Source organism: Phalaenopsis equestris, unplaced genomic scaffold (genome assembly GCF_001263595.1).
Source record: "Phalaenopsis equestris unplaced genomic scaffold, ASM126359v1 Scaffold000301, whole genome shotgun sequence".
NCBI classification, from domain to species: domain Eukaryota; kingdom Viridiplantae; phylum Streptophyta; class Magnoliopsida; order Asparagales; family Orchidaceae; genus Phalaenopsis; species Phalaenopsis equestris.
In genome coordinates, this window is record NW_018164743.1 from 2,163,783 (window position 1) to 2,181,520 (window position 17,738).

A 17,738-nucleotide genomic window follows, 5' to 3' on the forward strand; every position below is an offset into this window, starting at 1 on the left:
ATATATAGATAGATAGATAGATATAGATATATGTTTTTTTTTTGTGTTGCGTGCCCCGGCCTGTTGTTTGGCATCCACGGTATAAGACCCTTCACGTCGAGAGTTTGAATCCCCTCTAGCACAGTTGACCTTAAGGAGGTGGTACTAGAATTGTTAGACACATTAAGGGTGGCTGGAGACTCGTATAATAAATAGCCTTTGGTTGTTCCTTATGTGTGTGTGTGTGTGTATAATAAATAGCCTTTGGTTGTTCCTTATGTGTGTGTGTGTGTGTGTATTGGCCATTCCTTTTTAATTATATATATATATATACTATTGGTTCTCAAGAGGAGGAAGGATCATCCAGCTTTGCATCATATCATGCAACTGCTGCTACATTCCACATTATTTCAAATCAAAGCAAGCAAATCCTAAAAAAGGTTGTGTAAGTCTATAGATTTAATTTCGCTTTTTTCATAGAGCTACCCCACAACACAAACAACCAAATACTTAACCTTCCCATCCAATCTCCTTCCATGCCATAAGCCCTCCCTATTTCGAAAACCCTTCATTTCCTACTTTGATAATAGCTTTCAAAAATACATAACTTAATCCTACGTTGATGTAGAATTCCTGAGGGCCTAGGCTTCCAAATAAAACAAATATATTGAATGTAGACAATAAAAAGAAACAAGGATCCACACACAAAAGACCACTAACTACATAAAAATCCAACTTCACTTGAAAAACCCTAAAAAAAATAATAATAAATCGCACCAAAAAAAATGAGCTCGGCGATCGAATAAATCCAGAAAAATTTAAATGAACTTATAACCATGAAAAATCCAAAAGCAATTGAATTTTAAGACGGAAAATAAAATTGCATTGCAGTTGTAGCAAACTTGACTCAAATCATAACACTTGCAACACCAATGACTAAATATTTTAAAAAATATAGATAAAGAAAAAAATATCGCTAAAGTGAAAAAGGGCTTAGGTGGCCATATGCTTGTACAGAGAGAGATCTCCAAAAGATTGTTTATCACTTGCAAGTTGCAACAAACCCTAATAAACTTCACATTCAACAAGCATGTATAAGATTAAAATTAGAAATGTAGAGTTTTATTAATTAAAAGTTATTTTCACATGCCTCATGTGATGGTAATAATAAGCACTAATCCTAAGTTGGCTTTCCTTCCGTTGGTTTATTTTAAATTCCAGGACATGTTTATCACAAGAAAAGAATAAAGAATAAAAAATGCATAGGATGAACCCAAACAACATTGAATAATTCATTAAATTAGGGCCACTATAGGAGAACCAAAGATGCTAAAGGAGAAATTGAATAAGAATCACAAGTGAGGCACTAAAAGCAACACAGGATAAATCCAAACAACATTGAATAATTCATGAAATTATTGCCACTATAGGAGAACCAAAAATGCTAAGGAGAAATTGAATAAAAATCACAAGTGAGGCACTAAAAGCAACACACAAAATAGCTTGAAAAGAGAGCAGCAGATATAATAATTTTCTACTGGAGTCATTGCAAATAGCATAAAACTAACTACATGTCCAAAAACAACAAGCTTCATCCCACTAAGGGTGGTCAGCTACATGAATCCTTTTTCTCCGTTGTGTCCTTTAGTGTTATATTTTCATTTAATTCTAATAAATTAAGATCATTTTTTTATATAACATGCCCAAGTCTTTTTAGGTTTACCCCTACCTTTTAACACAGCAACATGTCTAGGAACAAAATGGTTGCATAATATGGGACTGCAGTATTTTACTTGATAGATAAAGTCAAAATTTTGTGGCCTGACTGGCTCAAAAAGTGCATAGAATGTAATTTCCAAATGCTGCAGCATAAACTAAGTTGGGCACATAAAGTAGAATAGGCAAAGTGTTGCTCAAAACTGGAACTATTAAACAGACTCATTCTCATAGAAAATCCACCATCTGCATTGGACACAACTTCATCATAATTTTTCATGACCATGCCCTTGTTACATTTAATTTCAAAAAAATTTCCGCCACGTCATTGCTTTATCTTCTAAATTAAATTTCACATGCCTCGTATTTATATCAGTAGAAAGCTTATATTTATTATATTGAACATGATGCCTATCAATCAAATTAAGTCTTAAGAAGGCTTGAGCTTAGCCACTTATTATGAGCACAATTTTAGCTCATCTTTATTCCTTTTCTTATAGTTTTTACATGGAGCGCTTGGCTCTTCAGTTCAGTAATATTAATTTGTTAAGAATGATATCCTCTCTGTGCTCTCTGTTCCCTCTTTTACCTATAGTGATTGTTATATGTAAAATGCAATCGTGCAAATCCTACATTCCTTTTTAAGGGCATCCCTCTACTAAGCTACCTTGTGTAATGTCTCATTGTTTTCTTTTGCAATCTTTCTTTATTCATTTCGTTTTGATTTTCGCTTTTTGATGATTGAAACAAAAATCGTGATTATATCTTCAGTTAAGAAAATTAAATGGCAATTTTTGTTAGTTATTTAAGGAAAATTAAATAGGTTGCAAACAAGTTAAGAGTCTAAACTAGCTAATGTTTTCATAGTCCTAGGAAACAAGTTAGTATAATGTATAATTGTACTTATTCTCCACTTGTTTTAAAATAAAATGTCAAAATATATATTTTTTTTTCATATTGAATCATATACTAGATTTTTAAACTATGTAGCACTCACATTTCTAAAAATATGCCGTACCCGTGTCGGACATATATCAAACACCGACACTTATCCAACACGTCCCAACACTTCTCCGACACTACAAAATATATGCATGAATTTTTTTCAAGCTCGAACACGTTCAAGACACACCTCAATACCGCATCGGACATGAGCTTAGCACAATTTTGAGAGAATGGGACACGAGAATTAAAAAAATTATAAATATATGTATAGTCTAAATTATACCTCATAGTCAAAACCGATCTATCTCTCGTCATGTTGAAGCTTCCTCTAACATTCGTCAAAATTGAACATCGAAGGTGCATTCAATATCATTTAAGCTGAGCATTGGTAATTTTCTCTTTGTAAATATAGAATTTTTTAAAATTTGGTAGACAAGTTGGATGAAATCTTTTGAAAAATAATATATCTAGTTTTAAAAATTAATTTTCATAAACATGAGGTTTTATAATATAAATTAAATTTATGAAATAAAATTTTATTCTTGCATAATTTGTATTGTGATATTTTTAATAAAGAATAAAAAAATATTTTTTATTAATAATTAATTAAATATAAAAATATTTCCATGACATCTGCCATATGTTTTTCAATTATGTCGTGTCCCCGTATCGTATCGTATCGTATTGTGTTCGTGTTCGTGTTTCATATGTTTTAAATGATAAAATAACTAGTATAAAATCTACATTACTCGAGTTAGCTCGAGCTAAATGTGAGCCAGCTCCTAATCAAGCAAAGTCAATCTGAACTAAATCAACATTAATTATTCCTAGCTACAAGATGATGACAAGTCATACATATTTGATTGAATTGATCTTAAGGGAACAGATTAAAACTAACTAGTTGTATAATGTATGGTTGCAATTATTCTCCTAATGTTTCAGAGTAACTTTTTGCCATATTTATACATGCACTAGGCTTCAAACAAAGAAAATCTATAGATTTTTAGTTAGCACAAAAAAATTTTAGCCAACTCATAATCAAGCAGATTCAATTTGAGCTTGATTGAAATTGATTCTACTTGATGTACAAGCTGATGACAAAACATTCACAATTTGACTTAACTAAACTTGAGCATGTACAAGATCAGATTCAAATTAACTCATTCTCAGCCCTTGGTGGCATGCGGCCAAGCCGGAATATCTAAGAGATAGTTAAAAATAAAAATAAAAAAATTTTAAATCCATGCTATGCATTTCTCTTCAGCTAATCCAAAATTTCTTTGATGCACGCAACCTCATCTATATAAGATGTCCAAATATATTACCTTACTTAAAACACTAAATTTTCACTAAATAAACATCACTAGAAAGTTGGTTCAAAGTGGACTAAAATGCACAAAATGAATGCTCTACACGAATGTTTCTGTTTTCAAAGGTCAAGGTATTGAGAGAGTCTTGCAAGTATCAGCTACTTTATCAGGTCAATGTACTGAAATCCATCCTTGCACTTGAATGAAGAATTAAAGAAAAAAAAAAGATTTGGTCGGCTAAGAAAAGAAAAGTTTGGTCAGGTCTGCATCCGACGTTTGTTGATTGTTTTTCTTCATGGCATCAAATTCTCCATCACTTATTCTGTTAGTGCTATGTCTTCAGACTTTGTTGGTTGATGGGCTGAGAAAAAGACTCGTATATTGTATCATTGTCACTTCTCAAAGAAGATAGAAAGCGAGAAAACAGCTACGGTTTGATGGGAAAATCCCTTGAATTAGTGGCATTTTCAGATTATTTTTTTTAGCATATTATTATATTTTAAACAACTTAACATATGCAGTTTGTCACACTCCCCCACCTTTAAAGAAATTAGCAAGACAACCATAGGATGAAAGATTCTTAAAAAGAACAAACGGAGGAGAACGATCCAAGTAACTCTATAAGACTCCACCACATTCTAGAGAATATTAGAAGAAAAAATTTAAAAAATCTAGGGCTATGTATGTAAGAGAATGGTGTAGAACTATTTAGAAACTAGACTATTTTAATGTAATCTAGAAGATTCCCTTAGACTTGGAGATGACTATAAATAGGAATCCCTCCCCCTTATTTGAATTCATCCAAGGTTCTCAAACATTAAATGTTGTAATCACTCATTCTTAATGAAGTGTTTCTTTCTCCAACACTTCTCACTACTCTTCTTCCTAAAGTGTTTTGTGTTTACAAGCCCAAGCGTTGTGAGGGTTAGGCTAATTTAGTGCCAAGGGAGAGCACTAAAGCTTCACGAGTGACTTGAAATAAGTTAGTCTGTGACAGTTGATATCAGAGCCTTGATTTGAAGGTATGGCAAAAGCGTCAAAGAGCATGTAATGGAGTCGGAAGCCACTATTGTGGAATCATCTCAACAAGGGCGAGATCATCAGGAGCAACGGGATCCAACTGCATCCAAACCACATAGGAGGCCCAAGGAGTGCACGGCTTTGATTCGCGTCTTGCTCGGGTGGAGGAGGCAATGAATGGCATGGAGGGGTCAGATAGTGGATCATGACCAAAAGGTTAAACTTGATGAGGACATCACAATCCATTCGACGATCAAAGGCATGATGCTCCAACTGAAGAAGTCCTTAAGGGACCAAATGACAAAGATGGGGGAGGACTTGATGGGAGAGCTCCAGAAGGTACGAAGGGCCCATGAAGACGAGATGAGCGGCGTATGTGCTAGCTTGGAGGAGATGCGTGGAGAAATTTTGCTATGCAAGAGGGCACAAGCGACATCCACCAATCATCATACCTTCGAAGCCAAGCGTATTGAAGTGTCAAAAACAAAGAGTTTTGGTGAAGCTCGCAACGCGAAAGAAGTGGACAATTTCTTATGGGACTGGCCAATATTTTGGAGCGACGTAGATTACAGATGAAGAGACAAGAATACAATTTACAACTCTTTATCTCTCAGACATCGCTATGTTTTGATGAAGAAGAATGTGTGGAGATATTGAAAAAGGTATGTGCTTCATATCCACCTTTGATAACTTCAAAAGAGAGCTAAAAAGACAATTTTCCCTGAGAACGCGGAGGATGAAACTAGAGCATGATTGCGAAGGCTCAAGCAAACGAAATCGATTCAAAAAAATATTAAGGAGTTTACTAGTCTGGTCTTTGAAATTCCTGACATGTCTTACAAGGATGCTCTGTCCAACTTCATGGATGGATTCAACAGTGGTCGAAAATTGACCTTAGGAGGCGTGGAGCACAAGATCTCGCTACCGTCATCATCGTCGAGGAAAACTTGGTTGACTATACAAATGAGTCTACAACTCATTTGTATAGAGTAATTATGTCAATAAGGGGAAAAAAGAGTAATTATGTCAAAAGTGGGAGAGACAAGGATTAACACAAAAAAAAGACTCGTCGTGAATCGACGCCATCCAAGACAAAAGACAAGGGGAAGTCTAACAATAACAACAAAACTAAACCTCACAACTGCTTTCTTTGTGAAAGACCTCATTGGCAAGAGATTGTTCCCAGAAAAAGACTATAAACTCTCTCCTTGCAAGCCATCAAGAGGAAGAAGGAAGCGATATGACAACACAAGTGGAAACAATGCAACTGCTCAACGTGGTGCATTCCTCTCCAAAAAACACAGGAAAATGACTTCTCTTTGTGGAGTTGATTATAAGTGGGACATCTACTTAAGCAATGATAGATACAGAGCTTTTCACAACTTCATCTCTATTGAAGAAGCGAAAATGATGGGTTTGCAAATAACAGGAGGAGGGGACTCCATCAAAGCAAACAACTCAATGGCTAGGCCAATTCATGGAGCGGCCAAAGGGGTGAAGACCTGTGGCGAAGATTGGTTAGGTACGCTGAATTTCTCCATCATTCATATGGACGATTTCAAGGTAATCCTTGGTCTAGAATTCTTGGATCAAGTGAGAGTGTTCCAAATACCATTTTGTCAATGGCATGTGCATCATGGAGGGCAACGAAGCTTGCCTAGTACCGACAACAAGGACTAGGAAGCAAGAAGCCAAACTGCTATCGGTCATTCAATTCAAGAAGAGCATCCGATGAGAGGAAGAGAGCTACTTGCTATTCTTCATGACTACGATGAAGAATTGAAGGCCCAAAAAGACATCCCAAGGGAAGTGGTGGCAGTAAGAGTTTAAAGATGATTCACCACCGAAATTACCAAAAGAACTACAGCCAAAAAGGGAGATCGATCACCCGATCGAGTTGGATCCAGGGACTAAGCCACCGACAATGGGAGCTTTTACCACATGACACCTCCAGAGCTGGCAGAACTATGCAAACAATTGAAGGAGTTGTTGGAAGCAGGATTCATCTGACCATTTAAAGCCCCATATGGTGCCCCATTTCTATTTTTAGAAAAAAGAAAGATGGTTTCATGTGCATGTGCATAGACTACTCGACTTTTAAACAAAATTACTGTGAAGAACAAATACATAATTCCTCTTATCGCCGACTTTTTTGATCAAGTGGAGAGCGGCACAATATACTTCTCAAAATTGGATCTCTAATCAGGCTACTATCAAGTGAGGATAGTAGAAGAGGATGAACCGAAGTTCACTTATGTGACTAAGTATGAGTCGTTTGAATTTTTGTTAATGTCTTTCGGGCAAACCAATGCTCCTGCGACATTTTGCACCTTGATGAACAAATTATTCCAATCATACTTAGATCAATTAGTTATTATCTACCTGGATGACATAGTGGTGTATAACAACACACTCCAAGACCACCTGAGACATCTCCGAGAAGTATTCAAAGCACTAAGAGGAAATAAGTTATACATCAAGAAAGAAAAATGCTCATTTGCCAAAAAAGAAGTGATATTCTTAGGGCATAATATAAAGGTTGGCAAGCTTATGATGGAAGAAAGCAAGATCAAGGCTATCCAAGATTGGGAGCATCCTACTAAGGTACATGAGCTAAAATCCTTCCTGAGGCTTGTAAACTACTATCGACGATTCATAAAGAGCTATTCTGCAAGAGCTGCTTCATTGACAGACCTATTCGAGAACAATAAGTCATGGGAATGGAATAACGGGTGTCATGAAGCATTTGAAGATCTCAAGAAGGAAATCAGTGAAGAGCCCGTACTTAGCCTTCTTGATCATACTAAGACATATGAAGTGCACATTGATGCATCTGACTTCGCTAGTCAGCTATAGGGGGAGTACTCATGCAAGACGGACATTCAACTGCCTATGAAAGCTGGAAACTTAATGAAACGAAACGTCGCTACACAGTCCAGGAAAAGGAGATGACGACTATCATACATTGTCTTAAAATATGGAGACACTACATACTCTGCTCTAAATTCAGGATCATGACAGATAATATTGCCACCAACTACTTTCAGAATCAAAAGAAATTAAGTCTTAGGCAAGCAAGATGGTAGGCTTTCTTGACGGAATTCGATTGCATCTTGGAGTATTAATCAAAAAAGCTGAACTTATAAGCATTTCACAAGTCTCCAGCTCCCTCATAAGCAGAACCAATGAAGGGTAGAACTCTGATCTACAAGCACAAAGTATTATTGCTCTGGTGAAGAAAGGAAAAACTAGAAAGTTATGAATAGATGAAGATGTCATCTATCTAAAGGTTGACGCATCTACGTACCAAGGTGGGGCAACTTAAAAAAGGAACTAAACAAAGAATGTCATGACTCTTTAGGGACAGGACATTCAGGCATGAAGCAAACCCTAGCACTTTTAAAAATAAATTATTATTGGTCAAGGATGAAGGATGGGGTCGAAGAATATGTTCGCACCTGTCTTGTTTGCTAACAACACGAAGTTGTCATTCAACAACCGCAGGGGGGTTGTTAGAACCACTATTTATCTCTCGTAGACCATGGGAGAGCATCTCTATAGACTTCATCTCCAGCTTACCAAAGTCAGATTGATTTGGAAGCATTCTGGTCGTGGTGGTTAGGTTCAACAAGTATGCAATATTCATTGCTGCTCCCACCGACTGTAATGCCTAAGAAGCTGCAAGGCTATTTCTCTGCAATGTGGTAAAGCTATGGGGAATACCACAAAGCATTATAAGCGATCGAGATCCTCGCTTCACTAGAAGATTTTGAACCGAACTATTCAAGATGTTGGGTTTAGATCTAAACTTTTCTACAATATTTCATCCTCAAATTGATGGACAAACCAAAAGAATCAATGCCCTCTTAGAGCTATATTTGCGCCGCATCACTATGTGAGTGCAAATCAACAAAATTGGACAAAATTGTTTGATGTGACACAATTCTCTTTCAACTTACAAACAAATGAAGCCACCAAAAATAGTCCTTTCGAGATGATCATGGGACAACAACCCATGACTTCCCTCTACCTTACAACCAACTATGAAGGAAAAAGTCCAACAGCCTTCAAGTTTTCCAAGTCTTGGAATCAACTCGAGCAACATTACACAAAGCTGCAAGGAGAATGAAGTGGGCAGACAAAAAAGCGTAGGCATATCGAGTTTAAAGAAGGAGATCTAGTCCATGGGAGCAGCAATGAATATTTCGAAAGGTACATAAATGGTTGATTCGAACATACGAAGGGCCTTTCAAGGTAATGAAGAAAGTGGAAAAGGTCTCTTACAAACTCAACCTTCCACCAAAATTAAAGATACATCCAGTCTTTTAAGTAAGCATGTTAAAGTCTTATCATGATTAGGGGTGTAAACGAACCGAACACGAACGAACAAAGCTTGTGTTCGTGTTCGGTTCGTTTAAAATTTAGTTTGTTTGAAATAAGCTCATGTTCGTTTCTTAACGAACGAGCCGAACACGAACCGAACACGAGCTGTTCGCGAACAACGGGCCAGTTTGACATCCCTAATATTAATATATAAAAATAATATTATATATTAATTATATAACTTATATTATATAAATATACAATATCTATATTAGTATATTACTACTATAGTATATTAATATATTATTATTATTATTTTATTATATATTATAATTTATAAAATTTAATGTTTTAAAATATAATAAATTATATATATATAATTATTTTATATTATTTTATATTTCAAACAATAACGATTCGAACACGAACGAACGCATCACTGTTCGTGTTTGGTTCGTTTAACTAACCGAACGAAAAAAATTTGTTCGCGTTTGTCTCGTTTACTTATCGAACGAATCGAACACGAACTCATTGACGAACCGAACACGAACTGTTCGCGAACAACGAGCTTTTTTGACAGCCCTAATCATGATGACATGGAAGACTCCTTTAAGAGGGATTTTCAAGCAAGCGCCTACAGCCATAATCACCTCCTTTAATAAAGAAGATGAAGAAATACTGCAGACAAAGTGATCGGACAATTATAAGGAGTATCTCATCAAGTGGAGAGGATTGTCTGATAGTGAAGCTAGCTGTGAGCATGAAAACATACTATGACAATTCAAAGTAAAGATCTAGCAGTATCAGGAGAATGATGTAATGGGGGTATTGCGAGCTTAAGTAGGGGAGAGTGATACACTTCGCCGCCTTCAAAGAAATTGGCAAGACAACCATGAAATGAAAGATTCTATAAAATATCAGATCAAGGAAAGCAATCTGAATAGCTCTAGAAGACTCGGCCACATTCTAGAGAATATTAGAAGGAGAAACTCCAAAGATCTACGGCTATGTATGTAAGAGAATAGTGCAGAACTAACTAGAAACTAGACTGCTCTAATGTAATCTAGAAAATTTCTTTAGACTTGGAGGGGACTGTAAATAGGAATCCCTCCCCTTCATTTGAATACATCCAAGGTTCCGAAGCATTCAAGTATTGTAATCACTCTTTCTTAGTGAAGTGCTTCTTTCTCCAATAATTATCCCTACTCTTCTTCTTATAGTCTTTGTGCTTACAAGCCCAAGCGTTGTGAACGATAGATTGATGTAGTGCTAAGAAAGAGCGCTAAAGCCGCACGGGTGATTTGAGATAAGTTAGCCCGTGACAAGATGCTAACTTTAATATGGCTTTTAAGTATTCTTTTTTTTTTCAGGAAAAAAAGGTGAATCAACCAAACTCAACTTCATTAACAAAGATTTAAACAAACCGTTGCAGTGAAGAATGTATATTTCTCTATTAAAGCCTAGCAGTTTAAGGTCTAATAAAAACATAATTATGCGCCAAAAAACAGATAAATCAAAAATAGAAAGTTAAACAGAAAGCACATAAATAAAAAGACAGAGTGGAATGGCTATATCACTTTCTGCCAATGTATTGAAACCACTAAGCAAATTAAAAACTAAATCAAGTGAATTGGTAAGTTTTATTGGAGAAGATGCTTCAATAGTTTATCAGAGAAGCATCTTTAACCAAGCAAGCTTCCATATGTATAAGGACGGTAGATACTAGTGTAGAAAAACACATATCAAATATACCTGTAGCATGAATATATTAAAAGGGGTAACTCGTACTAAAATTATAAAATAACTAAACCCTCACAAATTTATGTATAGCCCCTTTCTTTGGTCAGTCTTGAAAACAATAACAACAACAACAAGCCTTAATCCCACTAAGTGTCCTATTGAGTGTCATATTTTGAACAGCAACAAGAATCCTTTTTCTCCACTGTGTCCTATTGAGTGTCATATTTTCATTTAATTTTAATAAATTAAGATCATTTTTTATACAATATGCCCATGTCTTTTTAGATTTACCTCTACCTTTCTTAACATAAGTTGATTCTCAAACATCAACTCCGCGAACTGGATCCTTAGATAATCAACATTTAATGTAGCCAAACCATCTAAGATGACTTTTTAATCTTGTCTGCCACTAGAGCTATACTAACCCTTCAACGGATATATTTGTTTCACATTTTGTCTCTAAGTGTAAAGCCATTCATCCATCTGACCATTCTCATCTTAGCAACACTTAAATTAGTTTTATGCTTCTCCTTTATAGGACAATATTCTACACCATAAGCCATTGCAATTCTCACTAACATCTTATAAATTTTTTCTTCAAGTCTGAGCGATACTTTTCTATCACAGGATAGGCCCGATGCATACTTCCACTTCAACCATCCAACTTGAATTCTAGTAACAAAATCCCAATTTATATCACCATCACTTTGAACAATAAACTAGAGATATCTAAAACATTCACAATTTTTAATGACTTGATACCCACTGTTACAACCTCGCCAATAGATCTACTATTACTAAAATTACATTACATGTAATCAGTATTAAAAACTATTCAAACGAAAGCTTTTAGATTTTAAAGTTGACCTCCATTAATTTAATTCGGCTAGTCTTGAAAATGCAGATTACAAATTTCCATGCTTCTAACAATTGAAAAGCCTTTATGCATGAAATTAATTTCCAGCTGAACATGTCTTCTTAGGAACCAAGTATTAAGGATATATTCTAGGAGATAAGAAGAACAAGATCTAACACTTTAGTCAATCACAGAAATTTCGTAGCTATAAGAAAGCAATCCAATGAAATGCATGAGAGGATTATATATATTATTAGTACAACGGTCAAGAGATTAGATGCTATATGACCAAATTATGCATTAATATCATTTTATTCTCTCATTCATTAAATGCTATTATTTTCTCATTACAATGCAACTAGTGATAATGCATGATATATTTCAGGATTAAATTGATAAATTATTATATAAAATTGACAGTATGGAAAATTAAAATAACATAAATATAAAATAAATTTTATATTATTTGATTTAATAAGTTAGTATATTAGAATATTTTATAATCGGTCTAATTATAATTTGTGAAATAGCAATACCTAAGGTCAATACTTTTTTTATGTCAGAATTAGAATATTTAAAATTAAATTAAGAACAGTTTATGCATTATAGTGACTAGAAGATAAAAGTTCTTTCCAATTTTATTATTTATATGAATTAATTTGAGAATGGATTAAATAAAATAGTAAATTGTATTTAGATTAAATTAACTGCATTTGAAAAATTAGACATTTGCGACTTGCCCTTTTATTCATACCTTTAACCTATAAATGAAAAATAATTTCCCTTTACATTAAAAAAAAAAAAAAAACTTTAACGATATAAGATTTGTTAGCGCTAGAGCCTGGTTTTTTCGGATCCCGCTCCCGATCTCCCATTCCCGCGCCCAATTGGGAAAGGTCGCGACCGCTACCCTGCGGTTTCGCGAAAAACCGCCGCTCCCGCCTCCATTTCGTGAAACATCGCCAACCCTGCCTCCTCTCTCGCGATAAAAGGTATCGCACGACTCTCCTTTCAGTTTTAAGAAAAGTCACGGTGTTCTTTTTCGGTTTTCCTCGGGATAGATAAAGGTTTTCTCGGGATAGAGGAAGGAAAGTGCAAGCAGTGTGTGCGTGCTTGGCAGAAGGAAGAAGAAAGAAGAAAGAAGAAAGAAGATGATTGTTCTCCCTTGGCTTCTTTTTGGTGGCTTGTGGCTGAAGAGAAGAGTTTATTTCTCTTATAAGTTTATCTTCTTCAGTGTATCTCAGTGTGGAGTTTCTTCGGTGTATCTCGGTGTAGAGAAAGAAGAAAGAAAGAGAAGAAGAGGGCAACGAAGTGAGAAATTCCTCTTGTAAGTCGAGGTGATCGACTAATGTAAATTCCTCAAGTACTAAAATCATCTACGACTCCATGGACGTAGACAATTTGTCGAACCATGTAAATTTGTGTGTTCTTTTCTGGTATGATTTTTCTCATTCTATATTCTATTTTTTCACTTCGTCGATTTCACTTCGTCGATCGTTCTCCTATTTGATTTATATATATATCACATCAATTGGCATTTCTAGATCTCGCAACAACTAGTATCAGAGCTTTGTTCGGATCTGAGGAAGAATGATGACTGCAAATGAAGTAAAGGTTTCAATGATCGAAAAATTTGATGACACAGATTTTGGTTATTGGAGAATGCAAATTGAGGATTATCTTTATGGAAAGAAACTTCATCTTTCGTTATTGTGGAAAAGACCTGAAAGGATGGATGAGAATGAATGAAATAATGAATGAAATTTGTTGGTGGGGGTTATTCGATTGACTCTTGGGGTTTATTCGATTGACTCTGTCGGGGTCCGTTGCACATAACATCGTCAAGGAGAGGACGACTGCAGATCTCATGGGAGTCTTATCAGGTATGTATGAAAAGTCATCGGCGAATAACAAGGTGTACTTGATGAAGAAGTTATTCAACTTGAAGATGGTGGAAGGTGTTTCTGTTGCTCAACACCTGAATGATTTCAATACAATCACAAATCAATTGTCGTATGTTGAAATTGATTTTTATGATGAGATACGTGCGTTGATATTGTTGGCATCATTGCCAAATAGTTGAGAACCCATGAGGATGACAGTTAGCAGTTCTGCAAGTAAATCTAAATTGAAATGCGATGATATTCGTGATTTGATTTTGGCTGAGGAGGTTCATAGAAAAGATTCTCGCGAGATCTCAGGTATTAGTTCGGCACTGAATGTTGATTTCAGATGGAGATGACATTACAGGAACTCAAATAAAAGGAAATCAAAATCAAAGTCTGGTCAACAGACAATCTGCTGAAATTGTGGCAAGGTTGAGAACATAAAGAGAAACTACAGGAATCCCAAGAAGATGAAGAATGATAGCGCAAATGTGGTATCTGAAGAAGTATATGATGCACTATTGCTGGCAGTTCATAGTTCTGTTGATGATGGAAGTGGAGAGGAGAGTGGGTCCGAAGCACCAATTCTTATTGTTCCACAGACAGATGGTGGAGAACCACAGAGCTATAAAAAAATCTTGCAAGATGAAAGTTCGAGCAAGTGAAAGCTGACAGAACTTCCACCAGGAAAGAAGACATTACACAACAAATGGGTGTACCGGGTGAAGACTGAGTTTGATGGCAATAAAAGGTACAAGGCTAGACTTGTTGAAAAAGGCTTTCAGAAGAAGCAGGATGTTGCCCATGCAGTGGAAGTTGTAAGCAGAGACAAAAGTAATTCAATAAATAGTTTGGAGGTGCAAGGCTATTTGGACCCTGTTGATATGTTGATTGAGGCTGTTACCCTTGAGAAACTGAAGTTGTGTGCAACTTCAGTTGGTCTTCTGGAGTGAAGACAAGACTTTGAGTTGCAGAGGTGAAAGATTCAAGTTGGAGGATTCATGGTGGAGGATTCATGTTTGAAGAAAAAGGGCGACACCGCCAGTGGAGGATATCAGTTCGAGGAAGAAGACGTTGTAGCTTGTGTATCGGTCACCAAGTGGGAGATTGTTAGCGCTGGAACCCGATTTTTCTCGATCCCACTCCCGCCTCCATTTCGCAAAACGTCGCCAACCCCGCCTCCTCTCTCACGATACACGATATCGCACGGCTCTCCTTTGAGTTTTAAGAGAAGTCACGGTGTTCCTCTTCAGTTTTCCTCGAGATAGAGGAAGGAAAGTGCAAGCAGTGTGTGCGTGCTTGGCAGAAAGAAGAAGAAAGAAGAAGAAAGAAGAAGATTATTCTCCCTTGGCTTCTTTTTAGTAGCTTGTGGCTAAAGAGAAATTGGGTTTATTTCTCTTGTAAGTTTATCTTCTTCGGTGTATCTCAGTGTAGAGAGAGAAGAAAAGAAAGCAACGAAGTGAGAGATTCCTCTTATAAGTCGAGGTGATCTACTGGTATAAATTCCTCAAGTAATAAGATACTCTGTAACTCCGTGGACGTAGGCAATTTGCCGAAACACATGAATCTGTGTGTTCTTTTCAAGTGTGATTTTTCTCATTCTATTTTTTCGTTTCGTCGATCGTCCTCCTGTTTGATTTAGATATATATCACATCAACTGGTACATCTAGATCTCGCAACAACAAGATTTGCATTAAGTAGACGCAACTTCTCCTTTTTTTTAATGGTTTTAGCCGTTAAATTAAAAAATAATTTCTTCCCCAGCTAAAATAATTAATAAATTCACAAAATATTCAGGAAGCATAATTTTGAGAGGGAACTTTATCCTTTTCATAGATTTAATAGATTATAGGTGCTCTCTATTTGCCCATTAATATATGATATAATGGAATAGATATGACAGAGGCATAATGAAGAAAAGAATTCCAATTATCCTATTCAATCAAATTACCATAGTTGCTCGAGGCCTTGATTGTTGTGATGGTGCTTGAGAAGCTACATACCGCAGGACCTCATATACCCGAGTCTGGCCATAATTTGCAACCTTTTGCCAATAAAGCACAGCAAAATCCCCTGCCCTTGTTTTCAGCTCTAAAAGATTGCGATCAATTTCATTCTCATGACTCGCAACATAAGGTTGTAAGAAGGTTTCATACACATAAGTTGCTCCCTGTTAAACTCCACAGCTTGAATGAGCTAAATATTGTTAATAAACAACAAGATATCAGAAAGATGAATATTTTACCCTGGTCTTTGGATACCATAAGTACACAAAGAATGCCACCTTTGCTTCACTGTACATTGGCAACCTTCAACAAAGAACAGTGCAAAATTGTACTTAAGAGTTAAACTCAATCAAGAAAAAGAGAATGCTATGAAATAACTTGGATTCAAGAATGTCCTACCATGAGATGAAGTTGTCTCCAACCCTCTCAAGAACTGTTATAACAGCAACTAATATCCTAAGAAAATTGATCAGGAGTCAAATAATCATCCACAAATCTGATAGTTCTTAGTATAGTTCATAAAAACAAAAGAACAAAATCAAATTACCAAACTAATTGATAAGGATTAAAGAATTTTGTGCAGTAAGTTAGCAGAAGATAAATAGAACCTTCAATGTGCTCATATTGCATGAAATAAAGCGAATTTGTGGCTACTGAACAAAATATGTTAAGCTCGTTTAATAGATCTGGCATTTTTTTCATGGGCGCATCAAAGCTTACCAATACTTGCACCAGAATCGTAACTGCTCAATCTCTGGGCGATTCAATTCCACAACTTTGAAGCACTCATACGCTGGATAAGCATATCCAAAAACCAACCTACAATAGAAATGCAGCTAATTCAGGATTCAACCATATTCCGGCCCACAAGATAATAAACAAAATTCTTAAACTTCAGAGCCAATCCATGCTCAAGAATTGCTTACGCGAGAGTTCTAGTGAGAAAAGATCCGATCATTTTGAACCTCTCTTATCATCAACATACAAAAGAGTCTGAAACTTCGGCCGCAATCCTCTGTAACGGATCAATCAAGAAATGCCAGTAATTATCATGATTTCAAAAGTAAATGAAATATCAGTGCCCAAAAACAGAAACAAGTTCAAATTCCTATTGAAAACCAAAAGAAAAGTGATGCCAACAGAGACAATAAAAGAAAAAGTAGGTAATACGAATCATTGGAATTCCACGTCATCCAAATAAAGTGCAAGAAAAAAACCTAAACAGCAGAAAAAAACAACATCCCAATTAATTAAAGATACATCCACTCAAAATAATTATTAACAGAAACCCTAACAAATCCAAAAGCGATCTCACTATCAAATCATTTTAAGAAAGCGAAGTTCAGGGAATGAGTGTACTGAACAATAAGACATAGATACCTTGCTGCAAGCTTCAGCGAGCGGAAAAGACTGGTTTGTAAAACAGAGACACCACAAAGAGCTCAGAAAAGCTTCCTGGAGATGAAACGCTTATTTATAAGAGAAGGCGAGGAGAGAGAGATCTTCGTGAGGGTCTCGAGCATCCACCTCCGCCGCCGACACCTGCAACAGCATAAAGCGGCCGGCGTTAAAATTCCTCCACGAGAATGCGTTGCGGCAACCGCATCAGAGGAGCAATGGTTACCGAACGATCGGTCGCACGTGATACTGCTGTAAAGGCACGTGACGGATGTTGTGTATCGTCGTAGCAAATAAGAATGGACAAATAGTCCAAGACACTACATATCGACTCCACCACCTTTCAACATAAAAATTTAATATGAAAAACTTAAAATTTATGAAAGTGATAAATTCAAAATATAAATAATTTTCATGAAATAGTTTGATTAAAAAAATAAAATTAAATTAATTAATTAAATTATAAAAATAGTTTAATTTAATATATAAATAAATAGATATTAAATTGGGCTGTCAAATCGGCTCGTTCGCGCATAGCTCGTGTTCGCCCCGTCAAGC

The 17,738-nt window shown here is 35.9% G+C and overlaps 1 protein-coding gene across 2 annotated transcripts in view; it reads right to left on the reverse strand.

Annotated features, from left to right (window-relative positions):
* The window catches only part of LOC110025547 (HVA22-like protein i), a 19,599-nt gene extending 2,105 nt beyond the window's left edge, over nt 1-17,494 (reverse strand). Inside the window, exons 1-7 of one of the 2 annotated variants that reach the window (XM_020726096.1) lie at nt 17,407-17,494; nt 17,163-17,324; nt 16,709-16,797; nt 16,503-16,601; nt 16,182-16,238; nt 16,022-16,085; nt 15,728-15,946 (exon numbers count right to left, since the gene is read on the reverse strand). In XM_020726096.1, coding sequence (XP_020581755.1) covers nt 15,728-15,946; nt 16,022-16,085; nt 16,182-16,238; nt 16,503-16,601; nt 16,709-16,740 — 471 coding nt within the window. In that variant the 5' untranslated portion in view covers nt 16,741-16,797; nt 17,163-17,324; nt 17,407-17,494. The other variant, XM_020726095.1, reaches the window with a different exon arrangement.
* Between the last annotated feature and the right edge of the window lie 244 nt (nt 17,495-17,738).